Source organism: Myzus persicae, unplaced genomic scaffold (genome assembly GCF_001856785.1).
Source record: "Myzus persicae strain clone G006 unplaced genomic scaffold, MPER_G0061.0, whole genome shotgun sequence".
Taxonomy (NCBI): Eukaryota; Metazoa; Arthropoda; class Insecta; order Hemiptera; family Aphididae; genus Myzus; species Myzus persicae.
The window spans coordinates 36957-64841 of record NW_019100880.1 but is presented as its reverse complement, the minus strand read 5'-3'; the positions used below and the strand labels follow the sequence as shown (position 1 = coordinate 64841).

The 27885-nt window shown below is 32.3% G+C and overlaps 2 protein-coding genes across 5 annotated transcripts in view; one reads left to right on the top strand and one right to left on the bottom strand.

The window, feature by feature from the left end:
* The window catches only part of LOC111026559, a 40660-nt gene extending 25624 nt beyond the window's left edge, over positions 1 to 15036 (top strand). Inside the window, exons 6-12 of the mRNA XM_022304655.1 lie at positions 3324 to 3783; positions 8156 to 8401; positions 10287 to 10407; positions 10840 to 11019; positions 11357 to 11462; positions 13063 to 13835; positions 14452 to 15036. Coding sequence (XP_022160347.1) covers positions 3324 to 3783; positions 8156 to 8401; positions 10287 to 10407; positions 10840 to 11019; positions 11357 to 11462; positions 13063 to 13835; positions 14452 to 14677 — 2112 coding nt within the window. The 3' untranslated portion in view covers positions 14678 to 15036. The remainder of the gene's footprint in view (positions 1 to 3323; positions 3784 to 8155; positions 8402 to 10286; positions 10408 to 10839; positions 11020 to 11356; positions 11463 to 13062; positions 13836 to 14451) is intronic.
* Positions 15037 to 16614: 1578 nt separating this feature from the next.
* On the bottom strand, positions 16615 to 25659 carry LOC111026562 (GATA zinc finger domain-containing protein 14). 4 transcript variants are annotated; one of them, XM_022304658.1, is made up of 10 exons: positions 25549 to 25650; positions 25144 to 25447; positions 24734 to 24812; positions 23175 to 23364; positions 20666 to 20831; positions 20308 to 20572; positions 19971 to 20089; positions 19760 to 19891; positions 19254 to 19388; positions 16615 to 17816 (listed from the first exon to the last, which is right to left on the bottom strand). In XM_022304658.1, the coding sequence occupies exons 2-10, from the start codon at positions 25360 to 25362 to the stop codon at positions 17592 to 17594; spliced, it is 1530 nt and encodes a 509-aa protein (XP_022160350.1). In that variant the 5' UTR covers positions 25363 to 25447; positions 25549 to 25650; the 3' UTR covers positions 16615 to 17591. The 4 variants fall into 4 exon arrangements, with proteins under 4 accessions (XP_022160350.1, XP_022160352.1, XP_022160349.1 ...); XM_022304660.1 differs by lacking the exon at positions 25549 to 25650 and adding an exon at positions 25483 to 25501 and having other exon boundaries at positions 25144 to 25424; XM_022304657.1 differs by having other exon boundaries at positions 16939 to 17816; positions 25144 to 25424; positions 25549 to 25659.
* Positions 25660 to 27885: the final 2226 nt, after the last annotated feature.

Here is a 27885-nt window from a genome sequence, read left to right as displayed (position 1 = left end):
CCCTAGAGGTCCTTATGTTCACCGAAAAAGGTCTATGAATTATTATTGTTTATTATTGTTAGGCTAGCATTTTTCTGTAATCATTTTTAATGTATTCTAAGGTGTACGGTGGGGGAAAAGTTTGGAAAACAATTTTATAAATTATTATTTATTCGTATTTAATAGAATAAAATTCAACGATTTTGAACGAGCTAAAAATCGTCCGAGTTCCTTTAAAATATGAATTCGTTCACGTTCTATTTGATGTGTTAATAGTGAGTGACATTCACGTGTCGTTCCTCACAATATGAGCGAGAACATGTTTTTTCCAAACACTGCACACGCGTATAAAATATTATATTATATAGTTGCACATGCAAATTTACTCACGACATTAGGTGCATTTGCGAACTTTCCTCGATTCTCTGTGTACGCCATGTCGATCAAATAATAAATAATAATATGGTTTTGAATAATAATTTACGAAGAAATAGCCGTGACCGTCGAATGAATCATCATTACGATCATCGTTTAGAAGTTCCTATCACCGTGCCGGTCTTAGCAACAGGATTCGATAATATTATACCACCACATTACAGCCTATTAGGTTATAAACATATATAAATACTATACAGTATATTTTATACGGTGACTGATAAACTGAATACTGGGTATATGGTTACTTTCACGCGAGGTTTTCTCGATCCATTAAGTGCATCTTGGACAAACGATGTTGATGTGCCAGTATAATATTTTTACGATGGCAGTCAGTGGCTGTGCGGACACGAAAATATAATCTAAAACAGCTGTGGTTCCTTTCAGTAGGTACGCCACCTCTTGTATAAGCGCTGCACGTTTCCTAAAAGAAACTATGTGTGCCAAATGAAAACGGCCACGGTACATCGTTGGTCAATCGAATATTTTTATAACATTTAGGATCAATTTCCACTTTTTATCCACGGTTTTTGTTTTTCGCTCAAATATATTGGTAAGGACATTAAAAATAGGTACTTACTAAAAAATAAAAATATAAATATAACTAACAATAAAAATTGTTTAGCCTTTAGAAATAATAAAAAACATTACAATGTGTGACATACCTAGGTAATAATATTGTGTTATAGAATTTCAATCATTATATTCAATAAAAATAAATACATTTTACTAGTGATCAAAAGTATAATTTTAACTGTATAGTGTCAAAACACTAGGTCAACATTTGTTTAATTATGAGATATTTTACTTAAGAAAGAATTATTTTTATTTTTGTTAATAACTTGTTCGTATTTATCAATACTTTGTTTTCAATTTTGAAAATACTTTTAATTCCACCGACAATTGCACCATGTCAGCTGGCTTGGTTAGGTTACCAACTTAAGTTTAATACACTATAATACTTGCATTGCATAAAGTTCAAAACTACAATTCCAAATTAATATTCATCCAAGCAAATTTGAAATACCTATATTCAACTATAATAAAGATATGATATTTATGTACATAAGTAACTGTCAAAGTGCCTTTACTGAAAGGTTTCCTTAATTTGTATTTCACTCAAACCATTATTCTTTCATCACTTTTACTCATTGTTCTATTCTGTAACAGATTTAAATTATATAAATAAAAAATAAAAAAAATAATAATAATAATGAAGATTTGATAATAAGATTTAAAACATTCAGCAACTGATAAAACCCAAACACCGTTCAAAATAATTCAAGCAAAAACCAAATAATTATAGAGTTCGAGAAAATATTAGTAGGTGTAAGTACTTACGTTTAGAATACTGTTCGTAAAAAAGTTATCGTTTGCCATGTAACATTTCAATACTAATTACGTTTACAACTATTTTTTCATTCGTACAACTATCAAACGACGTAAATGATGTATGTTTATTTATTGAACATAATAAAAAAAAAGTAATATACATGACAAAAATAAAAAAATAAATTATACTACGACAACGGACGTTGGTGAAATGCTTTAAGGACTTTGAATTAATGAGGGTGGTGAATACTCACACAATAAAATTCACCATTCGATGTAGCACTCAAATAGTAATAACAATGATAACAATACTTACGACGCTCAATGGTCCGTCGCATCTCTCATTGGTAAAAGTAAAAAACCGTTTGAAATCATAGAATCATCACTAATAATTACTATCATCGGCATCATCGTCGTGTAGAATCAAGACACTATAGATCTCGTTTTGGGCACGAGGGCTTCTATCGCTATTACTGCATTGCTGCGCTCGTATGACGTGACGACGATAATAATTATTGTGTTCAATAATAATGTATTTAGGTATTATAACACTGACCCGGTTGTCGAAAACGGACATGGATCATCGTCGTCGTCAGCCTTTATCGCTATAGTATCCGAATAATCCGCACAGACGAAAACCATAATATTCAAGTAAAACATTAACGACGAATGTGGTTTTCCGTTCGTTGCGTGCCGATTACAAACTCGTGACGACCCCGTGACATTGTATAATGACGATAATAACAATATTAGGTATAAACACTCGCTGCACTTGGCGTCGTTGACCCAGTGGCGGCTGTACACCAGAAGAAGTCACTTCCACGTGTTTCCTATTCGCCGCCGCGCCGGTCGCGTCACAATATTTTACGATCGAAAAACGGACGACATAAATTTAAATTATATACGCGTGTGCTAGCTCACAAACCAGTAGATACCTATAATATTATATGAGGCCGCAGACGTCTAACTAGTTATTATAATTATTATCATGCCCGCGAAAAATCTTTGAAACCAACACGAAATAAAATATAAGAACAAGATTGATACACGATGATTAACACACTATAACGAGAACGTGTCAAAATATTTAGGGCCACTAACATTTTCATCGGTACTGACGAGAAAAAATCAACTCTAATATTAATACTACCAAGATCTATATTTTGTTTTGAATCTACGATGGACGAAATGGAATTATAATCGTTAAGTATTTCTTCCATTTTTATTTCCTAGTTACAGAATACAGTTATTATTAAAAAACACTGACACATATTTTCAGTAAGATGTACTTCTTCTGTTTATTTAAATATTTTAATCTGCCCGAATGTATTCAAGTAGTCCAAATTTTCATCGACCCATAGAAAATAAATAATTTCTTTTTTTTTCATCAAAATTTTTAAATATCCAGAAACTCACCAATTCACCATCATATTCCACTAACAAAAGATTCTCAAATCTAAAAATATTAAAATAATTTTGAGGGTAAGATAGAAAGACCTTTGAGGGGGCTGAGATTCTACATTATTATAAGATTTTCGTCTGTGGTTTTTGACCGTCCTGTCATGTCTGTGTCGCAGGTCGATTGCAACGTAATCTGCGTAGACTGGGAGGCTGGGGCGATCATACCCAACTACGTGAGGGCCGCTGCCAATACCCGGCTGGTTGGTAAACAGGTGGCTATGCTGATCGCCGGTCTGGCGGCCAAGGCGAACCTACCCATAGAGAACGTGCACCTGATCGGCTTCAGCTTAGGAGCGCACGCTGCCGGTTACGCCGGTGCCGAGTTGAAGAACCTGAGCAGGATCACGGGCCTGGACCCGGCAGGACCGCTGTTTGAGAACCAGGACCCCAAGACCAGGCTGGACTCGACGGACGCCAAGTTCGTGGATGTGATCCACTCCAATGGCGAGAACCTCATACTGGGAGGCCTGGGCGCTTGGCAGCCCATGGGCCACGTGGACTACTACCCAAACGGTGGCCGCATGCAGAAGGGCTGCTCCAACCTGTTCGTGGGTGCCGTCACCGACATCATTTGGTGTGAGTACCTACATATAATTTTTTAACGCTATCTTCGCAGGACATATATCTCCTACGAATTCATCTTCGAGTGTATTTAGTGATTACGAGGGTCTTGACGTCGGATGGGATTAGAGTAAAATCGATTTTGTTATTACTATTATTATAAATATTATAGGTACCTACTCAATATTATATACGAGTAGTTTTGTAAAATCGAAGAAGAGATGTACCTACCTATACCTTCCTACCCAAATCAGTGATTCTCAATTTTTGTAATTCTCATGTGATTGCAGACGTCAATTAAATTAAATGGCATCACATATGAATCACCGAGAGAAAGAGTATTAAACATTTATAAATAACATGAAAATCCAAAAAAATGTATAGAATAATTTTTTGGGGTGATACGCATTACGGTATTACGTGACACACTGGTTGTGAACCACATTTATTAATTACACGAATGGACATTATATCATGAACAATCAGCTTTCAATAATTTATATATTAAATGTGATGAATAATTGATCATCTCTTAAAATTAAAATTGGTGAACAGATATAGGTACCTATACTTTTTCATATTTTAAATTTGGTTTAGGTAAATTCAAACATGGGAACACTTCTGTAGCCTTCTTAGATGCTATACTTGATAATGTGTTCTTTTTCTTTAATTTTAGTCTAAACTACATTACGATGACGAATCATCGTATTTATGGGTATTGAGTAACGATGTTTTTCTCGACTCTTATTTTTCTTCAGGTAGACAATCCAACGACACACCTTTATATATTATGCATGTACCATCGTCTTTATAGAAACTATATATAATGTAAAAGTCAAAGATATCACACTTGTTTTAAAATTTGTTTTTTTTTTAGATAGTTGAAAAACGATAGAACATTTTGTATTACAATAATAATATATGGGTATGTGCACATTTACTGTATAGTATTACACACGGTTTGTGTCACAAAAACCACTCTTTTATACGAGAGGCACATGACATAAAAATTGTTGACATTTGTTGAAAAATTGGTTGTTTATTAATGGTGTGCAATAAATCTTATGAATTTATGTAGATGCATATAAATTCTCACCTAATTGTGTTTACAACATGGGTTAATCATAATTATACGTCTTGTAAAAACCACTGTCATACTGTTATACTAAAATCCAATGTAATATAATATTGTGAATTAAAATTGCAGCAGTGTATAATATGATATATAAACTTGAAGGGGTTGCATTCCAGAAAACGAAAAACCTTAAAAAAAAACACTACCACGATTATATTATACTTTGGTCCGTTATTGGGGTTGATTGAATTTAACCGGTTCACCTTATATTGTTATAGCAACCTTTAATATTTTATTAAAACATAATATAATACATTTACACCACATTTAACAACTACAGCTGCAGGTAGACCCCTGTTTGAATCAACCTGAAAATATATTATCGGCACCGACCACCAGTTATAGATACAACCAAATATAATTCGAGCGGACATCAAATCAGGCGACCTAAGATTCACTTGTTTTCATATTATATAGTTACCAAAACCATGGATAATATGTTACGCTAGTGTAGGTCAAACTGGTATCGACGGGACTAACTCGATAATAAATGTTATTATAATGGTTTTTTTCTAACGTCATTATTATTAATCTGCAATTTGTAAAAAAAAATTATACCTAGTAAAAACTCCACAATCGTATTATATACAGACATACTATGAGTATATAATATCTTATTATAATGATATCGTAAGCGTTCTACTACAGCTGAGAATTCATAAAAATAATTTTATCTACAACATTAAACCCACTGACCCGTATAATAATATGGGATACGTTAGATAGGTATAGAACTACAAGCTGGTCGGCTGAAACCTCGTTTTACGCTTTTTTTTATGTAGACTTAATGTGTTTTATTTGACGGGTTATTATAATAATTCTTAACGTACCTATCTACACGCAATTGAATAGATGCACAGTGGCTTGGGTTTCCGCGTTTACCGTTATATCATATTATTATATTATATTTATGCTTGTTTTTAAATCCTCACAATTTTTGTAAAAATTATAAACACTGTACCTATCTTTCTGGTCACTGAACAATATCATAGCGTTCCGCCTCCGTACTATTATTACATGTATAGTGTATAGGTACATATAGCACCTACCTATCTGCCGTGAAAGTATTTTTTTTCGTTGAATTCAAAAACCGATTGTATGCAAATATAGAATATTCGATGGGAGTTGTTTTGTAAACACAGTTACGAGTTTACAACCGTTATATTTCGTACTCGTCCCAAATATTAATAACTCTTACGATTTGACACAGGCGACTCCACAGTTGGTTCATCGTCGCCTGCATTCGGCACAACGCGTAGAGTCGTCATGAACCTGTAAAATGATTATGCGCATTGAAATATTATTGTTATATTATATTAGTACAATACTATTGCGGTATTATCACAGTATAGGATATTATAAATTCAACGTATTCTGTGGTCTTGTTATTGTAATTTATTGGTGGACCCGAAATTTCAACATTAAACCCAAAAATATGCAGTAATATATAAACTGCAGACTGTGCAACTTCGTTTATTTGACGAAATCTCGCTACGTCGGATATTTAACAACCACTGTATTAAAATAGTATTGCTCAGATTCGTTAAATATACCCATAACGAAATGGACGATGGATGAATGGGTGCGTTCTGACTCAACTGGGCCGGCAACGAACTCTTTCATTTTTTAATATCGTATCTGATTTCAATTATTATTATTCTAAATCGTGAGCCAACTGTCATAACTAATAATAGAACATGACCCCCTTGCCCAACATTATTCTGCAGTTGCGTGTCTACCGACTACTGAATCTAAACCTAGTCAATTACATGTATTATTATAATAATATATATTTCAGGCAATAATTTTTTGGGTAAGCTTCAGCAACACTCATATTTAACACCATCCTGAAATCACAAAATATAGGTACTATTGCCTTTATTACAGGCGACTAGCGATACAATTACAATAAATTACACCTTATCGCTTAAAAATAACGTAACGTCAATTAAAAATAGTAGTATTTAATAGTGAACAGAAGAAATTGTTTTGAGTCCAAAAATATTAAACGATAATCTAAGTTATATGGATTCTGGTACCCAGGGAATTCTTTGAAATATTATAATTACGTAAATATTTGGTTTTATGACTTTTTTTCTCAATTTATTGCATATGAATTATTATAATTTAAGATTTATAATATTACATAACAATAAAACAATATTTATGTACCTATATACGAAAAAAGCAATAACTTCACACATAATGCTGTAAGGTTTATGTGGTACTCGAACAACTATACATAGCACTGCGTGTTTTTAAACTCGTAGAAAAAAGTATGTTTTGCAAGTAAATATTTTGTATAACTTTGAGATAGTTTATATAATTTTAAGTGGTAAGTGCAGATATACAATTTGGCACACCCGCTTAATTGCAACTGCAGTTGCTCAAGACCAACCACTATTTCGCCTTTACGTTTTTGAATCCACTGGCGCCTATTTCTAAAGTTAAAATCGGTGGTTCAAGTGACCCAAATTAAATACTTCAAACCCATACTAATGGAGTGTAATAAATACTGCATATTATATCATATCCAATGGTTAATATTCAATTTTTATTTTGAGTGTATTTCTGCATATTATAACTAAGCTATTTCATCTTTTTCCTTAGAGTTCATACTTCGTAGTTTTCTTATATACAGTGTATATAATTAAAAAAAAAAAATTAATAAAATAACGTGTTAACCACAAATCGTTATAATTGTGAGGCCTAAAAAATATTACCTGAACTACGTAATTTCGTGGATACTAATAATTCATGTTATAAAAAGATGATTGGTTTTATTATTTGAATACGATTTATTTTTATGTCATAAGCTCTGCCGAAACTTATAAGTTATATTATCTATTAGATTGACGCACAAAAAATACCGACAAAAAACGCTCCACATTAAATTGTAAAAAAAAAAGTTTTTATTCAAAATTGGGGACCTCCTACCCGTGTATAGTGAAAAGTCACACTGTTAATCTAACTTAAACATCGCCTAAAGACATATAAATAATCGTTGTTATTATAAATCTACGAGTGTACAGATCTTATGTACGATTCTTACACCGAGCAGGCTGCAATGTAAACAGGCGCACGTCAATGTTAAACATTTATAAATTTCTCAACATCGCCGCCTGCCAGTCTCTGCATTGACAATGCCCAATGAATTTCATCACCGTCTGCTACGAATAACATATTATTATTTCGTTGTTTCGAGTTTTGGACCGTAAATATAATGTCAATATGACATGCGTTTGATTTCAGCCGCGCCTGAAGTGTACGGCAGGAGCCTGTGCAATCACCGGAGGGCGTACAAGTTCTTCACGGACAGCGTGTCGCCGAGCTGCGCGTTCCCGGCTGTGCCTTGCGAGTCATACGAGAAGTTTCTGGAAGGCGAATGCTTCCCGTGCAAGGACAAGTCCAAGTGCGGCAACATGGGATATCACTCAGACAAGTCTCCGGGCCGCGGCAAAATGTACCTGTTGACGAGGGACGAGGAACCGTTTTGTGGTAAATATTAATACGATATCGTAGTAAAAAAATTGCTATAAATATTTGTGTGTTATGTAGTTGGATATCGAGAGACGCATGATGGTCATCTCTCTCAATCGTCGCCACTGCAATAAATATATACGCTCTTGGTTGTTCGTAAAAGAGTTAATTATCTTTTTTAACTCAATCAGTTTTCTGATTTAACTAGGAACTAAGCTAGTTTAATTGATTGTTATTTGGAACTCTGATTTTTTGAGGCGTAAAATAACCCGCACGAGAGTAATATTAAAAATATTTCTGAAATATTTGGTTTTAATGATTGGCATACGAATTATTACTATAAACAATAAACACAGTATTAAATAAAAATTATTCAATACCATAATAACTAGTAAGTTATTGTAATAGTAATATAATTTCTGTTTTTTTTTTCTGATAAAATGGTAGTATTATACTGTTATAAACCAATTGATAGGCACAAAATAGTAAATACTCTCTAGCGATCCACATTCCACATTTTCACGTAGGTTTTAATTAACAAAAGTGGATTACATTTTTTTTAAACGGAGTTGAGTTGATATTTTTTCCATATTAATTTTAAATTTAGAGACCTGCGTGAAATTGGCCCCCGGCATTGTCTGATTAATTCCAGTCAAACGCCATTGTTTTGTAACTCATTTGCAACTATTTGTAACACACTTCTCAGAATTTGTAACACACTTTCCAGAATTTGTAGCTCCATACTTTGGGTGCCATCAACATTTTTTTTGTCGGGAGCCAACTTTACGTAGCTCCCTGATACGTTCTTGAGTTGGCTCCCCTACATGGCCACACAGACTTCAAACTAATAACGAATAACCAATAACTTAAAACGAATATAAAACGCATGTAATGGAAAATATACCTAATTAAGAATAATTTTGAAGTATTTTATGTACCTTCAGATTTCACGAATGTTTTAGAAACTTGAACTAGCCGTTTTTTGATTTTGATGTGTTTGGTTATAGTTTATTTCCATTTGATGATGACAAGTTCTAGATACTCGGGTGTCTACACATAACCAGTTCGGTTTTGATACAAAAGTTAGAAGGTCTTCTTATGTTTCTACGTATGTAAAACAGTTGTCCTCGTTTAATTAAGTACCAAAAATTCTCAAAATGTACAAAATGTCTCACAATCCTATACAAAATTATGTATTTTTTATTTTAACTTTATTGTACAGTCATATTTCAAAATAAAAACAGTCAAAACCGATCGATATTGAAAATAACGTGTTTGGTTATGTAAACCAAACAAATTACTTGTCTATACTTCGCTACCTAGAATAAATTTATATTTTGTTTTATATAATATATAGGAAGTATTATAATATAATATTCGTGTATTATAGGCACCTACCTAATGTAGTATTAACAGTTTTTAATAATATGTTGAATAATAATATTATTCGATGAATTAATTATTATTATTCTATGGCGGAGCAAACGTTTTCTAAATGTTTGTAATTTAATTTTTTTAAGTTATTTTGGTTTCGTTAATTTATTACGATCCGTGTTGGTTGTACGAAAAATGTTGTTACAATTTTTAATATACTTACACATTATTGTACATATTATTAAAAACAAGTCCTCGAAGGCTTATCTGAAATGCGGTCAAAGTTATACTACCACATCTCGTCTAATTCAATTCTCCCGAGAATCGTGTCCCTTTTGAGTGCAAATAACAATATGATAAATACGACTCATAAAAGACAATAAATATTAAATAATTATATTGAAAATTTTACTTTGAATTATTTTTGATTTTTTAAGAACATCGACGTACTATAATAAACTATTGATATTGTAATTCTTAACATTATTCAAAATACTTCTTTTATTTTATTTGCTCACAATTATTATAGCGCACCAATACATAGTCAAAATCCACAACTCTCCTAGTGCTTTGCCTGTGGTCAGTTACGGCAAAATACAAGTTGTTCTGTTTGGTCAACTCGATATAAACGAAACGTTTACCATCACAAAGTAAGTACCAACGCTCGATAAACAAAGATTGCATATTATACCTAAAATGACTTACGTTTCCTCTCCTCTACACTTAATAATAATTAATAAACACTTCATGGTAGAACGGAATGAGATTTATGGTAGCATTTTAAGTCTTGCCATTTACCGATCTACCTACTATACCTGACATTTTCACAATCCACAAGCATGAAATCTGTGTCAAAATCCATAATAGGGAGTGTCATATACCTCTACGATACGTCCATATTCCACCTTTGACCCATTTAACGGTAACAGTTTTCGTCTTTACGAGTACCTATTAAAAAAAATAATAAAAAAATGTTACAAAGAGCGTCATTCGATTAGACCATAATATACTTTTAATGTTTTCGATATTTTCCCACCTTGGACTATGAGTTATAACATTTTCACACATTGTGATTGTCTTAGCAAAGACGACGCTGCACTGTCAGTGGGCGAGACGATGAAAAAGATCATCGTGCCACATCCCGCGCTGCAGGGCTTCAGCAGGGTTCAGATCACGTACACAGCTTACAAAGGATGGCTGTCAAACGGGCTTTCTAAGTGGAGCATCGACAAGTTCATATTGACTGACAGTTACGGCAATAGGTAAAAAACAGCAGGATAATAACGTCCGTCTACATAAAATATACTATTAAGTATTAACTAATATTTATGATAAAAACGAGTGTCGTGAAAATACTTTGGGAAAATAACACAAAAGGTACAAAAAAGTATTGTAATAGTAGTGAACAACGTATACCAAAATGCAATGATTTTAAGGATGATGGATTTGCCCACTTTATTTTACTACATTAAGTGTTTTAAGGTTATTCGTCAGTTTTAACTCTATTAGACATTTTGCAAAATCAATATTTTTTTTTTTTTTTTTGTCAAATTTATTACAATTTAATTTATTATTTACTTTGTTTTTAATAATGTGCAGCCAATCCGTTTGCCAGAGAGGCCTAGTCATGCAGTCAGAAGTGCCCGTAGTGTTGCCTCTATACCCAGGTGACTGCAACCTGCCTGAATTGCTGCTGCAGATCAACGTAAGTGAACGATGATAATTATTATAATTACTACTATTATTATTATTATAGTTTTGTGGTATCGTTTTAAAATTGTTCTGCCAATCGTTATAATTTGCCTTCCGGCACTGTTCGTTGGAGACAATGACGTTTAGTAAGGGCCCTATGATACCGAACAGTTAATATTAAATTTATAATTATTATAATATTTGATATAGCCAAGTAACAGTATTGTATTCGACGTAGTATCGTTTCCTGTACTAACAGCTGTAGGGTTTGGAGGAGTTTTTTTTCAATCTATTCCGAAACAAGTTTAAGATATTTACATGAAATATGTCCTTAAAGAACCACAACTACATGCAATAACATTTATTTCAAATTAAAATTTACATTAATTTATTCTAATTTCTAAGTGGCCAGACGTTGAGTTTGAAAATAAAACATTTAAATAATGTATTGTTATATAATTCATATAAAAAAGTCTTCTTTGTTTTGAAATGTTTAAAAATTAAAACGCAGTAGATTCTAAAAATAAAACATCTGTCAAACGCTTGTTAAAAAACTTAAACTGAATCGAATGTTTAAAAAATTTCATATTATACAAGTATACAGCATAATATGACAAAATAAACTGATTTACATTTTTACTGTTGCTCGTACTTACAGCAACGCAGTCATGTCATGTTGTATACATTTATTCATATATCATAAGATAATAAGGGAACTGATAGAACATCATTGATCATCATATTAGAGTTTGGTGATATAGGTATCTTTAAGAATGTTGTTTCCATTATTTTCCTTAGCTTGTACATAACTACATCATAATAAGCTCCACATTTTTTGAGAAACATTTCAACGAAGGCAAAATCTGCAGAACATCCCCACCCTTCCCCTCTGAAAAAACCACTGCCATGGCCCCATACATAGTCGATATTATGAGCTCATTGTATATATTTATACACCATTATTATGTTAGCTGTTGTTTTTCTGAACATACCACCGAGACAAGAAATAATTAAACCTAACTTGTACGCAATAAACGTGGTAGTCACATTCGTGGCTAATTTAACTAGCTATTAAGAATTGAGCCTATAAAGGTTTCGGGCCTATGACATTTTATTGGTTTTTTCGATTAACCCCATTTATTATTTTTTTAATTTACTTACCAATTATAAATGATGTAAGTTTTAAAATAACGCATTCAAACATAATATTATCATTGTGCAATGTGCATACATTTTGAAAATAATTGTTATCATTTGATAATTCTAATAAAACGCATAGTGTACATATACCATATAATATTATGTACCTATGTGTATTAATTAATAATATTAAAACACGACCTACAACATACCTATAACAAAGGAAATATTATAAAATTTGCATGTTTATTGAAAAATACCGATAAATTGTCACACATCCAAATAGGTTAATGTAGACTCTTGTGCGATCGACAAGCTGAGAGGTGGTGAAATGAGGTGCAATAGAACATTTTTTTCAATAATTGTACTCGCTGTAATTAAGTCCGGTGTGATAATATTATATTTTCGTCTTCTTGATAATATATAATATCGAATGAATAACATTATCATAACAATACTGTCAATCGCTGCAGGGTGGCGACATTGGTGACAAGACGGACCTGCAAATGCACGGCGGCCAACCGGAAGAGTACGGTCAGCAGCACGTCAACGACACGTCCACCGCGCACCTGTCGGTCGGCGGAGGCGGTGACGTGGACTTGACTGCTCCTGGTGACCTGGCCACCGCTGCCGCCGGATCAGCCGGGTTGAGCGCCACACTAGGTGTGGGCATCAAGGAGTACATGAACGTGCCGTGGATGCCGCTTGTGGACATCGAGGCGGGTCCGGCCGGAAATAGCTTGGACCCGTCGTCGGACAGGCGTGAACAGTCGGGCCGCGGGTTCTCGGTCAACGGAGCGGGCCGGACCGCCAACAGGACTGCTGCGGGTGGCGGTGGCGTGCTGGTTGTTCGTCCAGCCGCAGCAGAATCGGACGATCAGTTCCCGTACGACGAAGTGGCGCAGACGACGATCAGCCGAGTGGGCACCGGAAATGGGACGGCCGGTGAGATCCGCGAACCTGTGCTCCGGCCTAAGAGCCGTTTCCGGATGTACCGGATGCCGGACGGAAGCTCCGCCGCCGTCAGTAGCGCCGGTAACGGAACGTCTTCGCCGTCACCGACGCACGAAAATGTCGGTAACGCGTCGTCCGCGACCACGGCAGAACGGTCGTTTATTGTTCACCTGTTACCGCAAAAACTGATGAACATGATTGAACAGGCCGAGAGGTATGCGCGTATGGCATTCTCGCCGTTCATGTGGCCGACAAAGGAACGTGCGCAACGCGCTCTCAAAAACTTCCCGAGGTCAGTATACCGAAAATGAATAATAAACCAATAGCCTCGATAGTCCAGACGAATTCAGACCGAGCATCGTCCGGATTATCGATTTTCCGGATTGCCGGAGGTTTTTCAAAATTATCTACTCAAATGACTAAGATTTAACTTTAATTTCACCATCTTTATATTTATTGCATTTTAAATTACAAGAATAATAATTAAATTAAAACTAAATTAATGAATTACAAAAAAAAAAAAATGTCTATAATAATATGTATGTAGAACTTAAGTATTGTAATTGGTAATTTTTTTCTGAACAATACTTTTAATTTTCAACAAATGGAATTTTGCCGTCCGGATTACCGCGTTCTCCGGATTATCGGGGGTCCGGATTATCAAGGCTCTACTGTATTGAGTAATGTTGATTTATAAAATAAAAGTTCGGTCACCAGCAACACTTTGCTCAGAGATTTTTCAGTATATGCTTGATTTTTCTAACTTTTAACATTTTTTTGACATTCTTTTTTTCCATTCTCATCAAACTTTTGATCCGGACATTTTTCATAAGATCAACATTATGTCATATTATTACGATAATTACTACGACTGCCTTTTAATATCATTATTGGACACGTGTTTCCAGGTTTTTGTTCAATGAAAACAGGACGTCCGAACAAGTTGTCAACGTTCAACTGGACGAGAGTCCCAAGAGGTACATACCGCTGACGTTCGGCGATGACCGTCCGGAACAGCGAGCACAACAGTCCGGTGGACGGGCTACGCTAATCGAGGAGAGAATCGTGCCGGCGATGACCGACGACAGTCCGATCGAAGAAGACTTAGACTTATCCAAAGAAGACATTAGATAAAATCCCTCTAAAATTTAGTCCATAGTTTTATAGTGTTATTATTATTTTACATGTAATGTGTGTGTATGAATGATTGTGTTCGATTACGTGTCTTACGACGACGTACACGCCAAAACGTATAATATTGATTTACTCAAACGTAAAAATAATATTGCGTGTATGTGTGTGTGTGTGTGTGTGTGTGTGTGCGTGTAAGTGTATTTATTTATTTTAATGTGTGTAAATATCGGCTTAGAGATTCCGAATTCGTCTACATCTCAATTATATAATTGTGGAATGAAACAAAAATGCGTAACAAATCGTATAATTTTAGTTCCTAAACATTTTTGAGAATTCAAAATTAAAAAAAAAAAAAAAAATTAAATTGTTGAGTACCCGTTTATATATTTTTTATTATGCTGTAAATACTATAATACGTGTGAATCAATATATTTCAGCAGAATCTACTCACTCATTCGACAACTAAAATATTATGATATAATGGTTTCGATATTGTTTGTACTTTATAGTCATATAGTATTATGAACCTAACGTGAAACGACTCCGTTGTTGTTAAAAAATATCTGACGCCCAGAAGATGATAGTGGACGATGATTGTCCGCATCATCACTGCTGGATCGCAATCGATAACTGTATTCAAATATTTATTTGTATTATTTAGTAATTAGTTATTTATATTTTAAGTAATTTAAATTACAATAACTGTAGGCAATTGTTTTGTATGGTAAAATATTTTCCAAACACAGCAAAATGTCCAAATTTATTATTTAAACGTTTAATTTATGTTTATATAGTATAATACAATATACACTATAATATATTCCGTCTAGCGTTTTGTTTTTATTATTTTTTGTTATATCTGTCAAACACGACACATGTTACTTACTAGGTGGTTGTTATATTGTTATTAACGATAAGAGAAATTCCATATTTTATGATTCAATAATATTATTTCATAAGGAAAATAATTAGTAACTAGCGTAAGTACAAAAGTATAAATACAATATAATATGACAAATGAATGTGTTATTTGGTGGGTAAATAAATTGCTTATCGTTTTAAAATGTAGTAAAAAGAGTCAAATTTATGATTCTATATTGTAGTCAAATTTTTCCAATTCATAGGTTTTTTAAAATCAATACTGAAATAAATCAACACCATAGTTATCTATTCTAGGTACAATATACGTGAGCAAAGTGATCACTTCGTGTAGTTCAATAAAAGAGTTCATTTATCAACCAAATTTGGACATTTTCTAGTTATCTTGAACATTCCATTAAGTTGTCAAAATGTCAAATGCTCTTTTAGTATGCCAAGTACGGTCGGTTTAGGATCTATTTGTAGAGAACGAATAATTCAGAATTAATATTAAGATTCAGAGAGGAACTGCGGAACGATTATACATGTGTATTTTTCAAGCATGCTCTCCCTATTTTATTTTATTTTTTCAAATTTTAAAAGTTATATACTTGTTATAATGAGACGAATATAAGTTCATTAATTGCCACTTCGTGTTTTTCAATATAAGAATAGTCATGCACTACTACATTTTAATTTACTGACTGAAAAGCGCAAATAAAGCTGGCTTTTGGACCGATATTTAGTAATCTGAATAATTCACAATCATCAATAGACTGGTAGATTACATAATATACTATTATACACATTATTTGTATGTAAATTATTCATCATTTTTTAAATCACATTAATGAATCAACTTCATAATAGTCCATATTATGATAACAATTTCTGTTTATAGATTTTTGAGTGTGAAAATTTAAAAAAATGTGTTTCGCTTCAAACTGCTAAAAATAGAAGATACAGTGAAAATAATTCTTCTGAAATTCGTCATATTACAGAACGCGTGATATACTTATAAAGTTATAAAATATACTCAATAGCCAATACATCCCGAACAAAAAAAAAAAACATTCCCAAAAAATAATTTAAATATCTATTTGGTTTCAATTATTTCAATACAATAGGTATAAGAATATTATTACAACGTATTCAGTTCCACAGGCGTTAAATGTACTTGTTAGTTATTCATGTTACATTACAATACATTTCACTTAATAATGTATAAATAAATATATCGTATAAAAATATTTTTTTATCGTGCATAATATTAATGACGTGGATAATATTGTTATGAGAATACCCATTTTATTGAAACGTATACAGGAAGTTTTCATAAAAATAAATCTGTTAGAAAAAAGGTATAAAAAAAACTGCAATCTTATAATATGACTAGGAATGAAGTTACAATAATAGACGCACATGACTTACGTATAGTTCTATTGACTAAACAAAATGTTTATCCTAAAGAAGGTCAAAAACACCATTCTGTGTAAAATAGCTAAGAACTCGTTAAATATATTGTACAAATTATTAAGACATGAGTGTTTTCTAGAACAATGTGTGTCAATATAATATTAACTAACGTTCATATTTTTTTTCGAATACCTGCTATAGAATAAGTAACGTGAAATAATATTGGATGCTTCGTGAATCATAAGGATATCAAGATTTGAATAAAGCTAAAGATATTTTTTATGAATTTGTCATAATATACTTGCTGTACGTATACCCATTCTGGCTATTCTATTTTTCACTTTGCCAAATTATTTTATCGAATATTACCATGCTGTAGGTAGCTACCATGAGGTAGCGTTGATAATTGATATTATACAGATTCATGAACAAAATTATTGTTTTTCGTAACTCGTAAGACTATTGTTAATTCGATTATATAATTCAGTTTGTAAAATATACAAGTGATTTTCCAAAATACCTGCAAATACATAAAACAATATGCAAAATGTTTTCCAAGGGTTATCACAATCAAACATAATATTATTTTTCAAATAATATCAAAGTGTGGTCTCGGCGCGGTAAACAAAAATATTAGATGCTAAATGTTTGTTTTTGAGTTGTAGTAATGTATCGTGGATGGCGGCAGGGCCCATTGCGACGCTTTCAGTTCGATCAGATGCAGGAGAGTCTTTTTCACTAGAGCCGAACAGTCTCGTGTCAGCATAACGTCCCTGATGGATACGTACAGTTGTTTCAGCGTTTCCGGCACATCTTGTTCCAGGTCTCGTCCAACGCCATCCACGATGTTAAACAGACACTCGACCTGAAAGGAACAACATATTTTTATATTAGTCCAACCTGCAGAATACTGTTGAAAAACAGTGGGCCGTCGATTATCCGCCTTCTTCCGCGGAATCATCTACACACCTGTATGTATACAAAAAAATATATATGCATAGGTACATATATTTACACTTTAAATGTCTATCGGTTTAATCGGGTGGTAATCTGTGATATCTGCTTACACGATGACGACGTAAAATTTGTTTAATATTAATACATAATATGTATGTAGTACCTATATATTATGTCATGTTCCTTTAATACTTGACCCTCGAATGTTTTGCGGATTATCCGCGGAATTCGTTTATCCGTGGATGTCCTGCCACCCCGTTCCGCGGATAATCGAGAGTACACTGTACGTGCAAGTATCAAAGATGGTGGGGGGGGGGGGGGCAACAACTAGTTTTAAAGGTTAGGTTAGATTAGGTTAGGTAGAGTTTAAAAGTTACTTTCATTCAAACTTTTTAACTCAACTCATCTGTTAATTTTAAAAATAATACTTAAGTTAAGTAAAATCATGGTCATTCAATATGTCATCTTTTACCACAGTCCACATTTAAAATGAATCATTTATTTTGTTCAATCACTGCATATCAAATCACTAAAAACTCATATAAACATATAAATATGGCTGTTGCCTGTGCCTATAAATACCAAATTTCGTTGACACAAATGTCTAATTACCCATCTAATTACATCTACAACATCTAACAACAATACACAATTTATAATTTTTTATTACTAAGCACAATATTATTCGGAGTATTTTGATCTATAAAAATAATATTAGACAAGTAGTTTATTCTGTATAACTTCTAAGTTTTACAGTTTATATGAGCGAAATAGCGACACTAACATTTTGAGGTTTATTCTAGTACTTAATTTGGATAGATGAATGTTGTCGCTAAAAATGTAATAACTTTAAAAAAAAATAATGATAAAAATAGGGAACATTTTATTTAACAACTTTTTATCATGTAAAATATAAAAAAATATTTTCAAAGACTTTAATGTTTTTTTTAAACAATGGGTGTCTTACGCTTCAATTGTATCACTCATTATACCTATATGTTCAGTTCATTTTTATAGATGAAAACCAATACAAGTATAACAATTGATAAAAATCAATAACCTATCAAAACAATAATAATATACAAGTGAAATAATTACTTGAATATTTAAAAATATCAAAATTTCGAATATTATTTCATCACAGTTAAAAAGTTTTAAGTTAAAAAACTTAGCTGGTACCTGCGATGGCTACAATGCTGCACTCTTACTGTCTTCCTGTTTAAAATATCTACAATACCACTTTTACTTTATCCTTCAATACTTATTATTATCCGTATAACATAGTGTTAACAATTATTCGGTAAATATACGTTTTCGGAATTCTTATCATGTAGTTTTTTATTACTTCTTCAATTGTGTTCTTCTCCTTGCTGGGCGTTAAACAGTGTTCGCAAATTTTAAACAATAACATGAGTAGAGCTTGTTTTCGAGAGTATGCCTCTTTCTCCATTCTGTTCGATAACACTTTATTCTGTTTCATCTGTTAACATATTAACATATAAAGAAAATTAGTTATTTTATGGGAACAAACAATAAGTCAAAGTACAGTATGTATTTAAATTTATTTTATATTTCTTTTCGCTGGGCATTCGGGCACTTTTCAGCTTCTACTAGAGCTCTAAAACCTTGTTGATCCGCATGTCTTTATACATATATAATGGTTTAAATTTATACACTGTCTACACAACATAATATTATAATATATTATATAGGTACATTCACATTCTATTATTTAGGTAATACGCGATTGCAACATAAAATTGAGTAGAGAAAAATTGTTATTTTTTTCATTTTTCGATGCTTATCTAGTTATCTAGCAATATATTTTTTAAACTTTAAAGTTTTACTCACTCCTTTGTACATTTTCAGTACGAATGTTGCATATGAAAAAAATCTGGGTGGTTGTAAGAGTTTCTCTCGTTTTACAAACCACAATTGGATAGTGTTGATGATCATATTCACGTAAGTGTCTCTTGTATCTCTCTATTACATTATTAAATTCTTAAAATTAATACAAATCATTAATAATTATCAGGACGACGTTACAAAAAAAAAAAATCACCTCAATTATGTAGAGAGATAAATTAACCGATGCCTTCATAGCATCTTGGTTGCTAACCACGTGTTCAATTATTTTCAATGCCAAAAGCATTAAGTCTTTTGTTGGCGAGTTTTTCGTATCTACAATAGGAAATACAATTTATAATGTGTGCTCACTCTCAGTGCTTAAACTTGCGTATTATACACCAAATAAACTCCCTCAGTTCAAGGAATAGTAAAAATTAGTATTTTAAATTATTTCAAAATACGATTAACATTTAAATATCGAGTTTATACTTAGTGCGTTTTACATTGTAAAGAGATTAAATAGGTATAAGTGTTTAACTGCTAATGTATACCTTTTACTATGCGTTTGGCCATATCGTTTATGTCTTCAGGAAAACAATTTAAGTCTTTGACACAAAATTCGTTTGGTTGACTTTTCCACGACGTGCGTGTTTCATCGGAAGTATTATGGTAGTATTTGCTATCTGGACCATTATAAGTTTTCGACCTTCTTAGACCAAAGTCATTTTTTGAATCTGTCACGCATTTATTAATTTGTTGGTCCTTCATTATAGGTTTTGATTTTGGTTTAGAGTCTTTGAATTGCACTTTAGGACCCTAAAATTGTTCTTAAATTATTTACGACCGTCGTTCAAGTTCTTACTGCTTATAAAATATCCACACTAGTATAAAATGTATGAAGGATATTACCTGAGTATCTTTTGGTTGTATGTATTTCGCCTGTTGAAAATTATTGTTGTACGAAAATTTATTCTTGTAATCGTAACTTTTGTTTGGACTATTAGGTTTAATATCACCGTTCGTATAGAATGTTCTCGATCTTGACAATACCGTAGCAGCGTTGTGTCGAGTTCCTCTGAAATGGTTACCACAATATTATTTTTAAATAATTAATTATTATTAAACTTTCTGAGTAGTTGTGTACAAATAATATTGAAATATATATTACACTCTCGTTAAATATTACATTATTTTTAATATGTAAATACTGAATAAGTGTGTTTAATGTTTATACAAGTTATAAAAAGTATAGAAATTATTTTATTAGGTCATTGATGACAGTTGTTAACAGAAATTAATTAATTTTAACTTGTCATTAATTAATTATAGAGATAAGAAAACTATTCGTTAGAAAATAGTTTTAAGGTAATCAAAGATTCTAAGCGGACATGATGATTGTTTCTTTATCTGTCATCTCCTTTTGGATCAGCACAATTTTCCAAGTCGTGGGAGAGTTTTTGGTAGAGAATTGAATCTATAGGTGGTTCTTTGATATGTTGAAAGTAAAACATTCAGTTTTTTTTTAAATAAAATAACCTAACCTAACTTTCGTCACTCAAAACTACTAGGTATTCAACTAAATCGAATTTGTTTTTTTGGTGTAAAAATTAATTACCCTAGATTTAGTTGTCTTATTTATTATTATCTATACATGATAACATTTAAAACTCTTTTTCAGCTAATAATAAATATTTTAAATTTTCATCTGTTTTTAGCTTTTTTCTAAAGGTATAAGTTTTTATTATAGCATTTAAAAAATATTGGAGATACTTCATATAGGCAAGATTTATTTTTATAAGCATTATAAGTTGAATTGTTCATAAAGTTCGTAAAAATCACGAAAATTTACAAATTATTTTGTGGCTTAAAATGTACCTATAAAATAGTGATGGTCAAAATTATCTCGCTCTTTCAGTCTTGGTCTTGGTCTTGCTGCAAGACCAATACCAAGGCTGAGTCTGAAAGACAAAGACCAAAACAAGACCCACACTGCAAAAGTCTCGCAGTCTTGCAATATTCATGTAATTTTTTTTAAAAATGTTAACAGGAAACTCGTAATTTAGTGTGGACCAATGTTAGATGCGAAAATGCAATTGTATGCATGTTTATATCCGATCTGCTCGATAAAATACTGCAGGCAATCAATAAACAAAAAAAAAAAAAATATCGATTTCTACTAAATAATAAATATATTTATATTTCTCCTATAACTAATAGCAACCGTATATAAACAAATATTTCGTTCGTAAATCTTAAAATCCCTGTTTGAGCAACTAGGTTAACCCGGATCAATCGGGTTCAATTGTGAATCCAAACCATCCAGGGCGTCACCCGAACGCATACAAAAAAAATGCATTCAAATCGGTCCAGCTGTTTAGGAAGTGTTCAGTTACATACACGCGTACTACAGTAGAATTATGTATATAAAGATAATATATATGTATATAATGTACTAATATATATTTGTACTAATATAATTATACCTTTGAGATAATAATTATTAAATTCTACAAATTCATAGCATAAATATTGATAACATTTTTTTTTTAATATTGCAAGACCAAGACTTGAAGTGCAAGACCAAGACCAAGACCAGGACGAAGACTATAAATGGTTCTGCAAGACTAAGACCAAGACTGAGTCTGCAAGAACAATATCAAGACCGAGACTGCCATAGTTCTGGTCTTGGTATTGGTTTGCTCATCACTAGTATAAAATGTTCAATTTTTATATCTGAAGGTTAAAAATGTAAATCAAGGTTTCTCATAACTAGCTTGTACTGTAACCAACATGAATTCAACCTAAAAATATTATTATTACTGATACTAATATAATATATAATATAAAATATCTTAGGCTGACACACAGTCTACAATTAGAATGATTTTTCTTTTTCGTATACAATGATTTCATAATATCATTTAATTCAAATTCAATACATCCATTACAGTGACACACTTGGCACTGTACAGCTGAATAGTACTTTATTTTTACAGTGTATGTACTTAATGTACCTACTATAAATTGTGTGGATGATTTGGAAATATTATGTATATTATTATTATGACCAAATTATTGTCGATAGTATTATATTCGTTGATATAGTTCGAAAAAATGTAAATATTTTCAATACGTAGACAAAATAAATGTGAAAAAGTACAGCGAAGTAACTATGAAATCAACTCTTTTCGAAACATATACATTTAAACGAAGATCAAATCATCTTAAATAAATAAATTGTGATTTACAATTTATGAAAATATAAAATTCGTATTATTTGTATTTAAAATATTTTCTTTAGATATTTTGACTTAATTCTCTATCGCTCACTATATTATATTTTATATATAACTACTTTATAGAACATATTATATTAATTGTCTAGTGATTAAGATTAATACAAAAAGAACAAACTTACTCTGGTTTTACACCATTCGCTATAGACTGAGGAGCGGTATTCGAACGTTCTAAGGAGAACTCTTTGGCGTGCACGTTCAGCTTACTGTTGTCTTCAGATATGTCTGCTACATCTTGGACATTTTTTGATTTCTGCTGACCGTTGGCTACATATACATTATCACTGTTATTATTTATGTCACCTCGAACACCTACGTCATGCCAAATTCACGCCGTTAATAAAATGGACTTCATGCTAAACATCCAAACACACTAGGTAAGCAGTGGATATAATGGTCCTAAATATCAATTATATAAATTATACTACTACAGTATGATTCATTAACACACTAATTTTTGTTAGTACAGATAGGCCGTGTAATGCTAAAAAGTCAGTCAATTTTATTTCGGTTATCTAATGATGAAAGTTTTTTGTTCAAATAATTGACAAAACGAAGTTCGATACTAATTTTTCAAATGTAAAGTAGCATAAAAAGTAAACATTTTATATGTTGCCTATAATTCATTTTCGGTTAATCGTGTTTGTAATAAACATGTTGTTTTTTATCTTAAATCTGTGAATATGGTAGTCTAAAATCTATGATAAAGTACGTATGCCAAATTAATTATTTTCATTGACCGAAAGTAACATTCACAACGGCCTGAACTTTTAAAGAATACCATATCTCATTAATTTGTTTTGATAGTAATTGTATGCACTAATTCATGTGAAATGAGACCTGTAATTTATGTTTGAAACCCGTCCCGTCTTGTCAATTGCTTATTTAAGTGCATTAATGTGCACAAGTCAAAATCGTTTAAAAAATCAGATAACAACTTCCAAAACTCGTTACCAAACTATACTACTGTACAGATTTTTTATACATCGATATAAGCAATATTGGTTATCTACTATTTAAGAAATTTAAAAAAAAAAAAATACATGACTTTGAATATCTACCTAAGTTGTGAAATATAATATTAATATAGAATTTTCTATATCGATGTACCCACCTATCAATTATTCGGAATAATTTATAAACAATACCAAATTACATACTTAAATATGTCTACATAGTATCGTAGGTAGGTACAAGACAGGTCATTTAACTTTAATCACTCTGTATAACATGATTTCAATTGTTATATAGGTTACAGGAGTAGGTGGATACAATAATTAACAGGCACCTACCTACTTCTATACTGAATATAATATGTGTAAAATAAAAAATATATGTAGCGAGTGAGATTTAAAAAGAGCAAAATTGTTATAGCACTGTTCTTTACGCATCACGTCATATTGAAGCAAACAGGACAATAAAACCGTTGCAATTGGGCGGATCAATTTGTTAGTCATAACAATAATAATAATAATGATATGATGGCAGATCAAAATACAAATTTAATGTGCGCACACAGCGCACAAATTAAAACTTTAAAACTCGTTTGTTAATTTGTTAAAATTGTTAAAATTGTTTATATTGTATTTCATACTGCAGTTCGCGTAGTACGACGAAAACAATTTTGTTCACATATTTTATATATTATAATATTAAATAGAGACTATACGTCTATACATACTCGGTGGACGATAAATCGCAAGCGTGGGATGTTTCTTTTGTCCTACAACACTGCTGTTACTCCTATTCAAATAGCCTCCCTAACCAACAGAGAAGACTAGAATTAAAAATAATAGTAATAAATTGATCGCATCGACATTAACAATATTATACGATTTGTTATATTGTCATTACACGATGCTGTACTGTGTGTTGGATCACTTTACCTTTACATAATATATATGATAATATTGCATACGAGATTAAACGAAAGTGATATGATATTAACGAGAATAATAATGCATAGATATCGTTATGTATTATTATGTCTTCGAGTGTAGTTAGGTTTTCGGTGTTGTTGGCTCTGAACACAGTATAATTATTATGATACGAAGGTAAATTATTTAAGTAAACAATACAATATGTAGGTACCTCCTGCGTGTTGCTGTAACGGGTAGAGGATACATTTTGCGGACCGCAGTTGACGAAAAAGCTTCTTTGGCGGTTCAACTCATTTTCCAATTGTTTTTTGGTTTTCGGGTTCGACGGGTTACCTGCTTTAACCCGTTTGTACTTTCGGAAATTATTATTTCCACCGCCATCGACTCCGCTGTTGTTATTGTTATTACCCTGACTGTTATTGGTATCCATATTTCTTATCCTTAAAGCGTTCGTCCGACAACTACTTTTATGCGATTGTTTGGCTCTCGTACCTGAACAGCATAATGTTTAGAAACTAAAAATTCCGATGAATATTCTGACATAATATACCGTGTACAAATAATATAAAATCGACCCACAATATTATTATAATAATAATATGTTATGACTACGTACTGTGTGTAAAAAGTAGCCGCCGGACGACGTGGACGGACCGCGAAAAGCCGAGCGCCGAGCAACTGAGCTTACACAACACTACTCGTCGAAATCGTCGTCGTCTAATAGTATTAATACGTGCCAGTATACAGCGTATACCTACTTATTATTGCTGTGTATATATGTATTACGTACAAGTATATTCATACAGAGTGTCTGCACTGTCGACCGACGCTGTTAAAATTAGGTGGGTGGTGTTACCCATAATAATATGATATACGAGCCTACTATCCTCGGTGGCGATTGAAAATCCTTAGATCCTCAATTTTGGCGATATATTTTTTTTTTATATTCATTTCAAATGAGAAGCAACGTCGAAATGCCATGCCGTATTCATACAATAGCGTTATGTGCATTTTGATCGCTCTGTTGTGGCAGCGCTGATGTACGCTCGCCGTGTGTAACAAGAGTAAAACGTAAAAACATCACTTAACTCCGGTGCAGAGCACACGTCTATAAATAACTCCACGCGCGTCCGACTGTTCATTCTGTGTGCTTTTTTTTTTTGTTTTTTATTCGAAACAATTTTATTCTATAGTCGACTCGGCGCGTGCGCTACACACTGACGCACACCGTTGGAGAACAAGACGAGTCAAATGACTGAAATGAGTATTATTATGGTTATTATAACATTACTAGGAACGGAAAGGAAGCCGCTACAGGCTGTGTCGTCGGACCGGCCTCGTCGGGCTCTCGTCTGAACGTGTTTCACAGAAAATGTTATCGAATATAGTCGCAGGGAAAACTCTGTAGCGAATACCTACAGCGGATTTCTAAAGATTAACGACAGGTTAGGGCAGTGATCGGCAATTAATTTCCAGATAATTTGAAAACAATGTTTGAGGGCCATACAAAACTTAAATAATAAATAATAATTAATGTACTGATTTTTGAGGAATCTAATGTGAATACAGTCATTGGAAGTGGACAAGTCTTGATTTTGATCCGTGAACAAAGTTTTATAGGACGAATATAGTTTAACTGGAATTGCGCACAGAAAATCTTTTATATATAATAAGTAGGTATCTACCGACAAGCGGACATTTTTGATGAAATGCCAGCGATTGTGGCTTTAACCGATCTGCTCTCAGAACCATATTATAATTTATTGTATATTATACATTTATAATTTATAGTTGCTTTGAAAATATATTGTCACAAGTAGGTATCATAGTACCTATCATATAAATAATTGATAATTTAATATAAAGCCTGGGACCACTTCGTCTTTATACTTGTTGATGTGCACAGCCTAAGTCATAGCGAACTGGAGGGCCGGAATCTGTAGTTAAATATAATAATACAGTACAAAGGTTAGGTTGGTTAGAAGTGATCCCGCACACTCACAGCTTAACCGCTAGGCACACAACGTTGAACTCACTAACAAACATAAGACTCAAGATTATACACAAAGGATGCAATTCACATCAATTACACGGAGGATTGCCACATGGGTTGTACAGGGGCAGGGAATACCGCTGTGGAGAGCTAAACTTGAGATGATGACTAGCGCCGGTGACTTGGGCTGAACTCCCCCTGGAGCTTGGAACAATCAGGACCGAGTGAGGCTTGTTATTTAGTGTAGCAATAACTGTATATTATTATCCTGCATTCACGTGCAAATGTGTTGTATACATACAACTATACATATTATATACAAGATTTCTTTATTTTAGAAAGACACTAGATAACAAAAAAATTGCACGAAAAGAGTTATCTATGTTATAAATGAGCTCAAAGCTTTAAACTGTCCATTTTGTAATGCATTGGGTTCATCTGTTATTATATTTTCTAATAGTTGTAATAGTTTCAAACATATTCATGAAGTTGTTAAAATAAACGAACAAGGGTCAACCCACAGAAACTCAGTAGAATCCATTATTCAATCATCTAATGATAAATCGATTGACTTTGATATCAATAACCAAAAAAATCAAATACTCGATAATACCCATGTTATAAATTACGTTTTTGAAATAGTTAATTTTATTGGTCGTCAAAATCAGCAATTTAGAAACTCTAAAAGGCTGTATAAGTAGAATGATGAAATATTTTTTTAATTTTTTCAACATTTTTAAAGTGTGTGTAAAATATAATCTTATTTATAAGTTATAACGGTACTTAAAAGTTTCTTAAAATTACCCATAAATAATATTTTTAAATATTAAGATAAAATATCTAAATTGTCATTTTTGTCTAACTATCTAATTTAATCTAAAATTGTCAACTTTAATATTTTGAAATAGCTATAAGAACATCTTACAAGTTACAAGGAATTTTGTTTTCAAGCCTTTTGAC